Raw genomic sequence first — 13,429 nt, 5'->3', positions numbered from 1 at the left:
CAGAGGTTGCAATCACTTATATAGTCTCTGCACATGCAGAGTACTTTCCTCTGCAAGATATATGATTGACCAGTTGTAGTTAGGAGTCGTTACCATGCTTTATTGATTCTCATCTCCCTATCTTCTCCTGGTGACACATGATTTCCACAAGTCCAGAATGGGTCCCCACCATATTCACAGCTGGGGAACTACTTTGCTGCCTTGCCCAGATTTTAGGAAAGACATCGAGAATGCACACACTCCCAATTCCTGTTTATTTGTGACACATCACTCAAGAGAATTCATGGGGGGCCCTTTCTTTTTCTTCTTTTTTCGAGGGGGCTCATCAGAAGTGGCAGCAGCAATGTTTGCAGCCGCTGCCTCTGTGCCTGGTGCTTTGCAGGCCTCCAAGAGCCACTGGTCCTTTGCAGGCAAGGCAGCCGCAGGTTTAGAAAACACAATGGCCCGATCAACTTTTCGCCTTGTTTCTGTCAGACATAGCAAGATGAGAAGGAACACAAAATACAAATGAACACTATTTTTGCTATGAGCCATTCCAACCACAAATTACGCTTCGACTCGTGCAAGTACTACCTCCCTATATTGTCGTCTCGAAAAATTGAATGTGCTTCAGTAAATAAACCCTCGGGATTTATATATCACCGCTATTAGGCAGGGTTTAAGTCAACCACAACAGCAAGCTGAGCCACAGCACATCATCAAAGAGTAACAGTGAGAGGATTAGATAAGCACACATAAGCAGTTCGTAGGCCAGCCTGAAAATTATTTTTCACTATAGCTGAAGGCACACCATCTTTGTGGTCCATAGAAATTTGAATGGTCTGATGTTCGAGGCCCTCAGCCATGCCCATTTTCGGATGAAGTCAAAGGAGAGCTAAAGACCCTCCACACTGCATTCCCACCCTGATATGGAGGGACTTAGGACAACACTGGTGGACTGCAGCGCCCCCTAATTGAATTCACCATATTTACCTATGACATGCTCTTTTTCAGGACTAAATGTCGTTTTCGTGTTCTGCTCAATTCTGTGCTTTCTTACTTTTCCCATAATGGTTTCCATCACAGTTGTGGCACGCCATTGTATGGGAAAACTGGACCAGACAGCAGAACTTAATTTCTGGCAATCATAACATGCCATTAAAAGTAGCTGACATTTTGAATGGCTATACATGGCTTTCTCAACAAATAATGACTGCAAAACACTAAATTTTTTAATAATAATAATAAAAAATCTTGAGTTCTTGACGGTAATTCTACAGCCTGCCTGAAAGCACATACTGTAGAATACATACCGCAGGAGAGAGGAAATTGGTGTAGAGAAAGTAGTTCTGTGCTAAGCACAGAATGATTGTTCGCAATGGAGTTGAATATAACTTTTTACTACCTGTTTGAATGTTGGCTTATGTCAGTCAACACATTTTAACAACCTAAAAGTTGGGATATTCAAGGCAGTAGGTGCAAGGAAGTCACTTGAATTGACTTCATGAACACACATTACAATAGTTGCATCACGGAATATCTGCATCTGGCTGCCATGGAGGCTCAGTGGCCATAGGGAGTTGTGGTGCTGAGTGCAAAGGCACGGTTTTAACTATGGCACAGCAGCTGCTCAGACAAAGGCAAAAAAATGAAAATGCCCCGTGTGCACAAGCTATCGGCAGATTCCCACGTGGCCTTAATTAATTAGCAGCACTATGCTATGGAAAAGCTAATGGCTCACATTAGCGGTGCATAAAACTACAATATCAAGTTTCTTTTTTGCATACACGCAAGTGGAAAAGGTGGCCCAAAGGTCCCATTTGCAAGTGAAACGCCATTGTCAAGGGTCATGGTACATACCTGCATGCTTGATAGCACTCCGGCAGTTACCATTAACGGCCTCATGCGTAGTGCATTCCGAAAGACCGTACAGAAAACCGCTAAGCGTGGAGTCAAGGACACAAATGTTAAAAACCAGTAAGTGAACAAGGAAGAACGTAAACACACAAGGGTGCCTTTTCCAACCATAAATGGACTTGTGCTTCAACAGAGGGAAAAAAAAAAAAAAAATCAACACTTAATGTAACGATGCAGTTTCAGAAAGTATGCAGCTACACTAATGAATTCAGGAATGCTAAGTATCACTACTGGACAGAAAATATACAGGCTTTGAGGACGTCGAGTATTCACACCAAAAATACCACTTTGAGGTATTGTGTCAAACCCTGTTGGCTCCGTAAGAAATGTTTGAACCAAGCCCATGACTGACATGCAGCACAGGAAGTAATTATAAAATGGCATCAAATGTGAGTCCCACAACAAAAGGATACAGGTTAGCTGCGTCACTTGGTCCTCTTAGCTCATGAGGCTGGAATAAAAACGAACAAGACGATGGATTCAAAAATATGCAGCAACTGCGTCTTATTCACACAAAAGCAGCTCTAGTGTAATGCCTGAAACTACTTAACTTGCGCTGCTAAGAACACAGCCTTCCATTTCAATGACACCACTTGACATAAGACCACGGAGCAAGAATAAAATACGAGGTGAAACAAGGCTTCCTACTGCATTTTACTAGCGCAAAATAGACACGGACGAAGAAGAAGTACACAGGACACTCACTAGTTTTTCCCCTGTAGATATGAAATGCCTCGTTAATCTCGCGACTAGTTTGGTCACGTCCAGATCCTAAAACGCGTGTTTTATCGAATGCCGGCGTACAACCAGGGCACCGCCTGCAATGATCGGCCAGATGGCCTCCCGCCGCAAGCGACGAAACTGCTGCACGGTGCTCTCTCAGTACTACTTCTTCATCCGTGTCTATTTTTCGCTAGTAAAATGCAGTCAGATAACCAACTAGCCCAACTTTATGCCTTAACTGAGGCTTCCTAGCACGGCCGATAATGTCACAAGTGCTCGTCATAGGTTGAACTAGCGGCATCCGCCGTGGGTGAAGAAACTGCACAGCCACTGCGATCGGCATTCCACTGCGCAGCCACGGAATGAATTGCGGCCGCTATCATTTCATTCATCAGGTACCGCTACCCTCTGCTTTGCCGTCGCAGCAACTCAGCTTTGCAGTCCACCTTGGTTTTTATTGTGACATTACCTGGTCGCTCACCCACACTTGCCACAATGGGCCGCTTCCTACTCCTATATATTCTTGCTCCGTGCATAAGACCCCCAAAAGGATGCACACAGAGCATTGTGTATTAACTGGTGCCTTAGCAACTTTGGCATGCATTGCTTATGCTAGCTGCTTTTGGTGCTGCATTCCTGAACAGTAATGACACCACTCAAACGCATAGGAGCTGAACCAAACAACTCAAACACAGATTCGATTGGCTGCGAAATTCTGTCTAAACAGCGGCAAAAGAAAAAAAGAACTACTGGCACCATCCCAGCATTATTATTTGCAGTCATTCAAGACACCAAAGTTTAACCTATTGTGAAGCCAGTTGAATGCAGGTGCAAGGAAATAATTTTTTACATCAACTGTTGAGATAAAAGCACTCAACCACAGCTCTCACTACACAAATTGAAGCTGATTCGAGCCTTTAAATGGGTAATAAAAACAGCGCATTGCTCACCATCCATGCTCCACTTGTTATGATGATTCCCTGAAACCAAGCAAAAATGCATTTTATGAAGCACAACAAAGCAAGTAGAATGGCACATATTACTGTTGTAAGATCACAGCTGCTTGAACAAACAATGCCTGTGAAGGTGTGGAGTGCAGCTGAGAGCTCGCAAAAGCTATGCAGTCAGGCTGCAATCACCCTTAGTTGCAATGATAATCACCCTTTTCAAGCACCCTATTTCGTATACATGGAAGAGCAGGCGTATGCTAGCTAGTCTGAATAGAGAAACATAGCCAAAAAAAATCAGCGTGTCTGAATCCGTCTAAACAACACGGCTAACCAATATTGGAAGCGTTCCATAGGTACACATGTAATGCTTTCAGCTTTGGATGCACGCTTGTAAGCAACTGTTTGGATTAATGCTTTACTCTAGTGAGGAAATTTCCTTCATTGCTTAAGTTGAAAAAGCACCCATCACTGACAAGATGTAGTCTAGCATGCAATACTTTTCCACTTCAGAGTGAAGAGCTCGTGGTGGAATACTTATGTTGCCGTATTTGTCTACGTCTATCATCTCATGCATAGTTATTCCTTTAAATGTTACACCAATTATGGCTGTTTAATGTTTCAAACTGGAGGACTTTCCTCGCTCTAGTCGCCTTTGGTGACCATTTTTCGGAAGCTGCTGGGGATTCTACATCTCTCAGTATTGGGGACGTGAAGTCCTGCATCCTAAATTTTTCACCGACACCTAGCACACATGAAAGCACTTTTACCTCATAAAATCACGTCTGTCGTATTTGAAGTTTGTCCATGAAGGTCATAGAGCGAAAGAATGCACCACAACTAAGAAATAGCATTGCTAGGTGACGTCTGTGTGTCAAAGTATGAAGTTTCCCAAACAAAATCCCAAAGAGAATAAATGCGATACGACCAAGAAAACACCTTGCTAGCAACAATATGGAGTGCTAATGTGTAGCACGGCATGCAGGAGCGTTTTAAGCGCGATGTTTGCGGCTACCATGCTTAGGAGCTACTTTGGAATAAGAAGCACCATGCCAGGCACAGCAGTTCTATGTGCCATTGGAGAGTGCTGTAGTTGCGCAGGATGAGCAGAGGACAGCAGTATTGAAAGGAGGTTGGTGTATATTAGCGGGGTTGTGTCTTACATGGTCTTTCGCACCTCCTCAAGTTTGTGCAGTGCATTACAGCTATTGCCTTTCTTTATTCCCACTGGTGGAGAAAGAATAAAGGGAGCAGCAAGATCACAGTCCCACCCTTCACCTGTTGGTGGATATTGGAACGAGAGTGGAATCATGGTTCCACTGCTAATCTCAAATGGAGACGCAGATGAAGAGACACACGTTCGCGCCAAAACTCGTTGGCAATGTACCTCGATTTCCGCCTCGAAAAGCAATACAGGACATGGCTGCCCACTCACCTTGCCCTTCCCGGCATGCATGAGAGTCTGGCAGTTGGCAATGGTGTTGTGCAGTGCCGTCTCATCCCGAATGCAGGGCGCGTACTGGATCTCGAAGAAGAGCCCACGCCCAGCGGCCTGTGCAACAGAACAACATGCACTGCCTCCTTAGCACCCCTACTGCGGTTTGGAAGAGCAGACTTTTCTAGCCTCTTCTAAGAGGATGCAGCTGCCAAATTTTGTTGCTAGCCTAGGGCAGTGGTTCTCAAATGGGGGTCCGCGGACTCCAGGGGGTCCGCGAGAACATTTGAGGGGTTCGCCAAGCCTCGCTCAAAGCTACACTCCCCCTCCCGCCATATTTTTCTCGATTTTGCTAACTAGCACTTTCTTGCAGTGCAAAAAGGTGGCTTCGCCACATTACGTGTACGCTTAGTTTCTCCGCATAGCACATATTTTAACATCTGCTTTTTGCACAGCACGCCAGCTATGAGAAGAAAAGAAACAGACACAGAAAAGGCAGACTTATAGATTCAAGAGCAAATTGTTCAGCATTATGACGCGCATCGTCATTAACGTCAAGCAGAAAAGGCGGGAATCGGATAAGTGTGTGGGCGACGTAAGCTGCAAGTACAAATTGTTTGACATTACGACACCGATCAACATATGCTCCATCGTGGGGTCCCCCGTCACTTTCGCAAGCCCCAGAGGGGTCCCCGGGGCAGTAATGGTTGAGAACCACTGGCCTAGGGCATCACAACTGCTCGACTTTCACTCCCAAAATGAGAACTGCTGCCCCTAGTACCTACAGTAGGTAATGTCAGCAGGTGGTCCTTTGAGGCAGATAACACAAGGCGGCCTAGCAGTGATGCCACAGTGTTCTCTCTTAGATGCTACGACGCAAAAAAAATCGTCATTGTTGCATTAAAATAAAAAAAAAAAACAGGGTATTCAGGTGATAGCTGTAGAGAAAAGAATCTATGTTACCTTCATTTAACAAAGGCAGGAACAATATTCTGACCTTTGACTTCTGACCACTGCTTTAGCACAAATACGTTGTTTTGCAAGCTTATTACCCCTGTTTATTTTGAGTTTAATTTTGCTGGCCTCAGCCAATTAATTGCACAAGTAGTTTGTAATGCATCATTATTATAGGTTTTCAAACAAAACGTGTGGCCAGTATTTACAAGAAAACCAAAAATGTTATGGTTGATTATGGCCCAAAGGCACTAACAGTTGAACGTAGCTGTTCAATTGTTCCATAAAACCGCTGGACTAATGATGATCTGCTCTTTCATTTCAACAAGCACACTGCCCACATTCATGTTCAAAGGCCACTGTCGCTTGCGCGAGTGTCGCACATAGTGAAACAGGCATGAAAAAAAAAAAAAAATACTTGAAGGCTGGTAATACTGATTAAAAAACGCACTGCTTTGTCTGCAGGTACGACACGACAAAACAGACACAAATAATAAATGCAAGAGAGAAAGATAGATTAGAATTTAACGTGTTCCTACATGAAGACTGTTAGGTACAACTCTGGCAATTTTCTCATAGATGTTACCGGAATTGTAAAAGCAAGACATCCAAACATACAAGCAAGATGTCTGTACAAGAAAGACTTCCACACATTTGAAAAGCATTTTTCAAAACGTGTTTAGCCGCCAAACAGATACTTGATTGAAGCGTATTTTAGAGCTCGTCAGTGGTAAAAATTTTAAAGTGTTAGGTAATGCAGCTGCGCAGTGATGTTTCAACGTTGGCTCTTCAATATAAGAGTGATCTTCAAACAAAAGCGTGTGCAATGCTCAAGCATTGCGTTGGGTTGGACCATGCTTCTAGAAACAAGGATGCGACTGCACATGTTTGAAGAAAAATGTCTGGAGAGCACGCAAAACATAGTCTAATAATCACTGTGAAAATTGTGGAAGCAATACCAAACTACACTATCCCCAGGTTTGTTTTATTCAAAACTGCGCCTCTCATCACCGAGGATAAGCATCCCATTTCACTGCTGCTAGCAGTCGTCTGAACAGGAGGACTAGGTTGAACCCCATTGAGTTTCGAACAGTCAGTGCTGCCTAATAACATGAATAACGATCCCAAACAGCACTCGAAAGAGAAACTTGAGGCTAAGTGGTATTCATATACGCACTGATCTCGTAAAATAGGCATTTATAGGCATCATAAATGCACCATAAAAGCCTTTCTTAACCTCTAAATCAGGCTCATATATCAAAGCGGGGCAATATGAACGCAAGGAACAAAATAGGCATTTGCCTAAAATGCGGTCTAAAAAGCCGATATCTCCAAAGGAATTGAAAAATCAGGCAGGCATACTCTTCCTTCCATTAAAACACGAGCATCCTACAGCAACATTAGTCCGCAGTGAGTCCGCTTTCAGCTTATTGCTATGATGCCCTTTTGTTCCACATGGACAAGAAGTATGTTTTATCAGCACCAACATGTCAAAATGTAGGTCAAAGAAAAAGATAATAAAAACTTAGCGGCACCACTTTTTTTTTTTTGTGCCAGACTTCAACGTACCAGGTACAGCAGCGCAAGTACAGCACTGTAGTATTCAAAAAATATTCCAAGCAAATTTAAGGTTCTGTGAATGAGGAGGCTGTAGCAGTGAGTCAACATGAAGCCCTACTGACAGCCTGGCAAAACCTGGAAGTCAGACCTATTGCTCACCGCTCCATACTGGGTCCGCTTAACCACAAAAGGCAGCCGGTCGTCGAGTGGGAGGCTTAAGATGTCAAACTCCCCCTGGTTACAGAGATGCTGGAGACAAAAACAAGTCAGAAAATTAATTGGAAGGCAGTGTTCACTGCTCTTCAACAAAACAAATAATAAGTACTAGGTTAGTAACATAGCTTTCAGTGTCACAGGGTCTTTAATATATGCAGAAAATGCATGCTTAATACCTTTTGCATGCTCGGTCTTTTTTTTTTTTTTTTTTTGCTCCTTAACTGTTGCTTGCATTTTAAATGCATCTTTTACATGTTGAAACTGCTTCCCGCGTACATAAATTCAGGTACCTCCATGGGCAGCGTCTAACAACTGGGAATCACTTGACAAGAGCTACTGATCTGAATGAACTTTTCTTTTTTTTCTAGGAGCAGATAGCACCCCGTATCCTGCCACTGCCCAGTACGTGGGATGTCAACAAAACATTTTTTCAAAGAGAGACAAAACAGTACACTTGTACCTTGTTCATACCCTCAATAAAAAAAATACAGCGAAAATTGTTTATAGTGCAAATGTAATTGCAAGTACAAACATTATAGTGTGAGTGAGAGCGCGCAGCATACCAGCTGCAAAAATCAAAACAATCGGGAGCATACAGAAAAGCTTCCATCGGAGCATGCTACAATCACTGCAGTTGTTTGGAGCACAAAGACAGCTTGCCTTGATTGTAATAAGCACCACTCCTTCCATTAAGAAATGGTAAGCGCTCAGTGAGAGGCAGGTGACTTTAGAAGCACTGCAGTCACAATATACATGTGGCACCACAACAAGCTGGTAGGCCTCGCACAGATTTTCTTTTGCAACTTGTTTTAGCCAGGAACTTGTTGCTTACCTGAAACATTTTCTCCTGGGAAACTGAGATTGCTATAAGGTCATACTTCTTGGCAACAGGGGACTGAAACTGAACGATAGCAGGCATTTCACAAGTAATAGAGAAGACAAAAAAAAAAAAAGAGAAAGAAATGAAAATGACACTCTCTCTATTACTTATTGCTTTCTAAATTGCTCTATTGCTTTCTAAATGGCGCCTTACATGGCTACCACACATTCACATAAACTGGGAGCTGTGGAATTGATAGACAAATAGGTGCTCGGAGAGAGTTGGTGCCAGCAGCAACGATTGACTGCTTTTCTACCAGCGTCGAAAAACACTAGGTTTGTGGCTGTAGAAAGTATCAATTGACTGCCTCAATGCGATGAAGGAGCTATAAATGCTTCAAGTAGACACCACAATGGTTTGGTCTTGGAACTCTTCATGGTCAAAGACCATAATCAAATCAAAAGTGGCAGTCACGGACCTGCAGAGTACTTTTGAGTGCTAATTTGTCCCTGAGCAATACATCTTTACTTATGCTTCTAACACATCCTACCAGCCAAGTAAAACAGGACTCATTCTGTTGCCCAAATGATTTCCTGTCCTTCAGACCTCCGCACAACACACACCTGTGCAAACATTACAAAAAGCTGACCCATCCATTTGTTTTTGGACACCCGCTTTTCCCACACTACAAGCAAAAACATCTGCACAGACTTTGTACCACATGATGAACAAACTAAGGGCATGCCCAGGACACTTACCAGTCTATGTGACTGGGCGCTGTCGGTCATAATAGCTGTCAGTCGAGTCAAAATTCTGAGCCTTCGGCCTCGTGGTGTGAGCATTTGAAAGTCCGGTTGGTTCAGCGAGTACTGCGGAGGCTCCGGAATCTGGCGTGGAAAGGCGAAAATGTGTGACACATACCGTCTGGCGGGTTATGGGCACATACAGCAGAGTCCAGAAAAAATCCAGAATGCACAATTTTAAGGTGCTTGCCGAGACGACTTGCCTTGTTTTTGGCCCCAAGTTCATTTGCTCCAACAACAACGTTGAGGGCAACGACATCATACCCAACTGAAAGGGAATAAAGGTACGTGCTGTTACTCTTAGTTTGAAACAGTATTATGCCCAATGTACTGCAGGTGGCATTAGCTTATGCAATTTAAACAATGAATGTGCAATCGCCATGAGAGACAAGCAAATGGCTACGAAGACTGACAAATAAGATTCTCAAACTTCAAACTCTGGAATAAGCACCAAAATTACAATAACTAACATTCTAGCTATCACCCTGCCTTACTGTGCAGGGTGATAGCTGCGCGCAGTTTACTGACAGTGCAGCCAGACGGTGCGGCATGGGTTGGAGGCTGCGTGCTCCGTTCGTATTTCTTTTAACCCCCCCTGTACACCTCCAGTGTAATGAGAGAAATGGCGATGCAGATAGACAAACAAATAAATACATAAACTCACCCGAACTGCTTTAATAAAAAGTAATCAATTCACACACGTGTCAGGCACATGGCCTTCACAAGCACATTCCTTACTGTAAATACCAGCGATGCGTTGACTTGTTACCAAGCAAAGTGTCTGCTGGTGCATACTGTGAGCACAGACTTCTCGATGGTAATGAAATGACGGCGTCTCACTTCACTAGGGCAGGTGGCAATGGCAGTTACTTGAGAGCTGACTTAAAGGGGTCAGAAAACACTTGCATCACTTTTAATGCGGACTTCACTCAAACAAGCTGTATAATGAGGAAAACAGAGAATACCCATGGCATGCGACACACTAGCTACTTTTCCACCCTGAACTTAAGTATTGTGGGCAGCTTGTTTCGATTGGCTGAGGCCAACAAAATCCAATGCAAACTAAACAGAGCTTACAGAATGAGCTATTTACGCTTAAATTCATTGCACATATTTTTATAGGTGTAACAATGGTGGGGTAAACAATAGAAGTTCCGAACGAAAACAGAAACATAGAAGCACCAGTGCGTACTGTGTGCACTATGCTGGTCATAGCTGCACAGCAGTCCGGTGAGTTGTGCTCATCTCACAAGACACTGGCCAACTGGCGTACGTGACATTTACAGTCTCGGACTCATCGCGGACTCTCCAAGAAGCAGTCTGGCATTCGATTTTCCCATGTATCCCTATGGCTTCGAGGAATCCTCGGACTATCCGCGGCGAGTCCGAGACTGTAAATCGAAGAGCCCCATTGTCTTGCGTGACCCTGTTTATTGAGCATAACCGAAGTTTCACGAAACGATTAACTATCGACCGTAACAAAAATATTCCAAGTAAAAATATGGTCAAAAACAAAGCAAGTGCGGACAGTGTTCCTGAATGATATCGTAACACTACCTCGAAGGGGGAGTTGGGAAATAACGCAACAACGACGTTTCGCCGTTTACTGAAGCCCTAGTCAACATACTAACAATCGCTTCGTACTTTCCCTAGATGCGTCATCGCGGACGTCACGAAACCCGATTTTGCAGGAGAATTAAATTTTTGGTTTAAATTGTTTAATTTCTCAGTGAATAAAGCACAGCTTGCTTCCGGAAAAGCGCTGGGGCACTATAAAACACAAAATCTATCGTATAAGACACACTTGCATTTCGTCTTCACGGCCCCTTCAACAATCATACAGGTTACAGTAGACACGGCGGTCGAAGAGAAGACAGCGTGCCGACGCGCTCACGTAACTCTACGTCGTCCATAGTTACCGGAGCAAACACTTAATCAGGAAGGGTAACAAAGAATGGTCATCTCAGAGGAGGGCAGCGCACTTACGCTGGAAAGCTGCGGTAATCTTCTTGATCACTGTCGCCTTGTCCAACTTCTCCGACTCTCGTTGCACGAGCAGATTTAAATCCATTTTAGAAACTTCTTTGTTACACCTCTTAGTTCCTACAGCGGCTCAAATACTTACAGCACCTTCACGCGCACAGAAAATGGAAAATATACGACGATAATGTACAGCACACTCAAATCCGGAACTGTTTACACATCGCAAAACTCAAAGTGACATAAGGGATGAACGAACTTAATGAATGCAGAGCAAACAAAACATATTAATTTGCTTGTGTTACTTAGGTTAACTTAAAGACGCATGAAGAGGACACTGGATGCGGGCGTAATCTCACATGAGCACGTTGAAGAACGTTAAGCACCACGCTACAGAGAAACCACGCTGAACAGCGAGTATTCGCGCCGGCAATGTGTTTATCATCATCATTAATACAACTAAACTAATTTTTTAAAATATAATAGTACACTTACTTTAACAATTAAAGTTTAATAAATATTAGTTTTTGGTGTTTACGTGACTAAAACGGTATTGAACATTTTTGGTAAAAATTTATGTTTCGGTTTTGTTTTCCGCAGCGTATGCTTCTGGGGCGGTATTCCCGTGTTTTGTCCCTTTTGTGTCCCTTGCGAAAATCGCAGTGCCTATTCTGTGGACCAGTCCACAGGATAGTGTTCAGCTTTATTCTGTGGACCAGTCCACAGGATAGTGTTCAGCTTTATTCTGTGGACCAGACCACAGAATAATGTTCAGCTTTATCCTGTGGACCATTTGAGGCGGCGCTTGGCGGTGCTGTTCGGCGCGGTCGTGTCGTGCAACATTTTTTTTTTTTTTTAGATACTTATTTCAGTTTCGTAACTGCGCCTTCCAGGGCGGGCGCTCCGGTCGCGTGTTGCGCGGTGTCGGCGGCAGCGTTGACGGTGTGCACCGGTCCGCTGAGCTCTAAGTTGCGGTGTGTAGTGCATGCGTGTCCGCTCTGCAAGTTTCTTCTTTTCGCGTGCGAGAACCTTGCTTCTTCAGCGCGCGGTTGTGCGGCCAACTGAACTTCGCGTTTTCTGCGTGGTTTGTCCACAGGTTTGTGATCTGGTTTACAAAAAACCTAGGCTATGAACCTAGTAACACATATTTTTGATGCCGATTTTGAACGTACTGCAACATTTTTTTAGCAAGCCTGCCCCGAAGTCAACTGAAGCCACGCCAAGCTTGTTGTTCTATAATAAACATTGCGACTACATATTACAAAATCCTCCCTGTTCTGTGATATTACAAAGTTCGCGTGAGACAAATACGGCACAAACTGAGCGTCCTGTAGCGTTAAAACGGTCGGCATCATGTCATCGGGAGTTGAAGACGTTTCTTTGCCCGCCTAATTTTTGTGAACGTGAACTCGGCCGCATTTCGCCGCATCGTGGTCGTCGTGGTGTGGAACGTAGGGCTCGCCGCTTCGGAAGTCTTTGTTGATTTCGTGTGTTCTGTTATGCTGTGTACTAAATGCCTGACGACGACATTACGCTACCTGCATCGCTTGCTGTGCGTAAAGGCACAGAACAGGGAGGATTAATGGAGTTGAAACCGTCGGGGAGGGGGGGGGGGGGGGGGGGGGGGGCGGGAGGGAGGGGATAGAGGTATACAGCTTTGCTGTAAAAGTCTCTTGTCTTCGAAGCACGAAGCGTTCTAGCTCGAGGCGTAAAGGAGAGTCTCTGTGTTTTACTTTTTTTACTATGCTTTTTTTTCTTTATTGCATATAGAACAAACAGGCACGTGAATGACTACGACGCTGGTTTAAAACACATCAGTGTCGGTTTAAAACCCGCTCACCAAACTTTGGTGGTCAAAAACTATCATACACATCGAAAGAAGACAATTCTTCTAAAATTGGTAACCACGTAAGCTCCGGGCATTGCATATTAATTACGCGCTACGAAGCGCTCTAGCGCGAGGCGTAAACGAGTGTCCGGGTGTTGTAGCACCGTGACATGAGAGGACGATTACGACGACGGGAGATGCCAGCCCCAGCCCCTAAGCGGCTCGGCCCCTAAAAAGAAGTAGGTGCCGACAGAAGTAACTGGAGCA

At 44.1% G+C, this 13,429-nt stretch overlaps 1 protein-coding gene across 2 annotated transcripts; it reads right to left on the bottom strand.

Moving 5' to 3' along the window:
- Positions 1 to 235: 235 nt before the first annotated feature.
- Positions 236 to 11,775, bottom strand: Rpp30 (ribonuclease P protein subunit Rpp30). 2 transcript variants are annotated; one of them, XM_077699773.1, is made up of 11 exons: positions 11,694 to 11,775; positions 11,341 to 11,484; positions 9,558 to 9,622; positions 9,310 to 9,438; positions 8,564 to 8,632; positions 7,675 to 7,764; positions 5,002 to 5,118; positions 3,570 to 3,599; positions 2,310 to 2,347; positions 1,840 to 1,919; positions 236 to 467 (listed from the first exon to the last, which is right to left on the bottom strand). In XM_077699773.1, the coding sequence occupies exons 2-11, from the start codon at positions 11,423 to 11,425 to the stop codon at positions 268 to 270; spliced, it is 903 nt and encodes a 300-aa protein (XP_077555899.1). In that variant the 5' UTR covers positions 11,426 to 11,484; positions 11,694 to 11,775; the 3' UTR covers positions 236 to 267. The 2 variants fall into 2 exon arrangements, with proteins under 2 accessions (XP_077555899.1, XP_077555898.1); XM_077699772.1 differs by having other exon boundaries at positions 11,341 to 11,766.
- Positions 11,776 to 13,429: the final 1,654 nt, after the last annotated feature.

Source organism: Haemaphysalis longicornis, unplaced genomic scaffold (genome assembly GCF_048455015.1).
Source record: "Haemaphysalis longicornis isolate Haplotype H1 unplaced genomic scaffold, Haemaphysalis longicornis Haplotype H1 scaffold_2, whole genome shotgun sequence".
NCBI classification, from domain to species: Eukaryota; Metazoa; Arthropoda; class Arachnida; order Ixodida; family Ixodidae; genus Haemaphysalis; species Haemaphysalis longicornis.
This window is presented reverse-complemented; position numbering and strand designations above follow the sequence as displayed.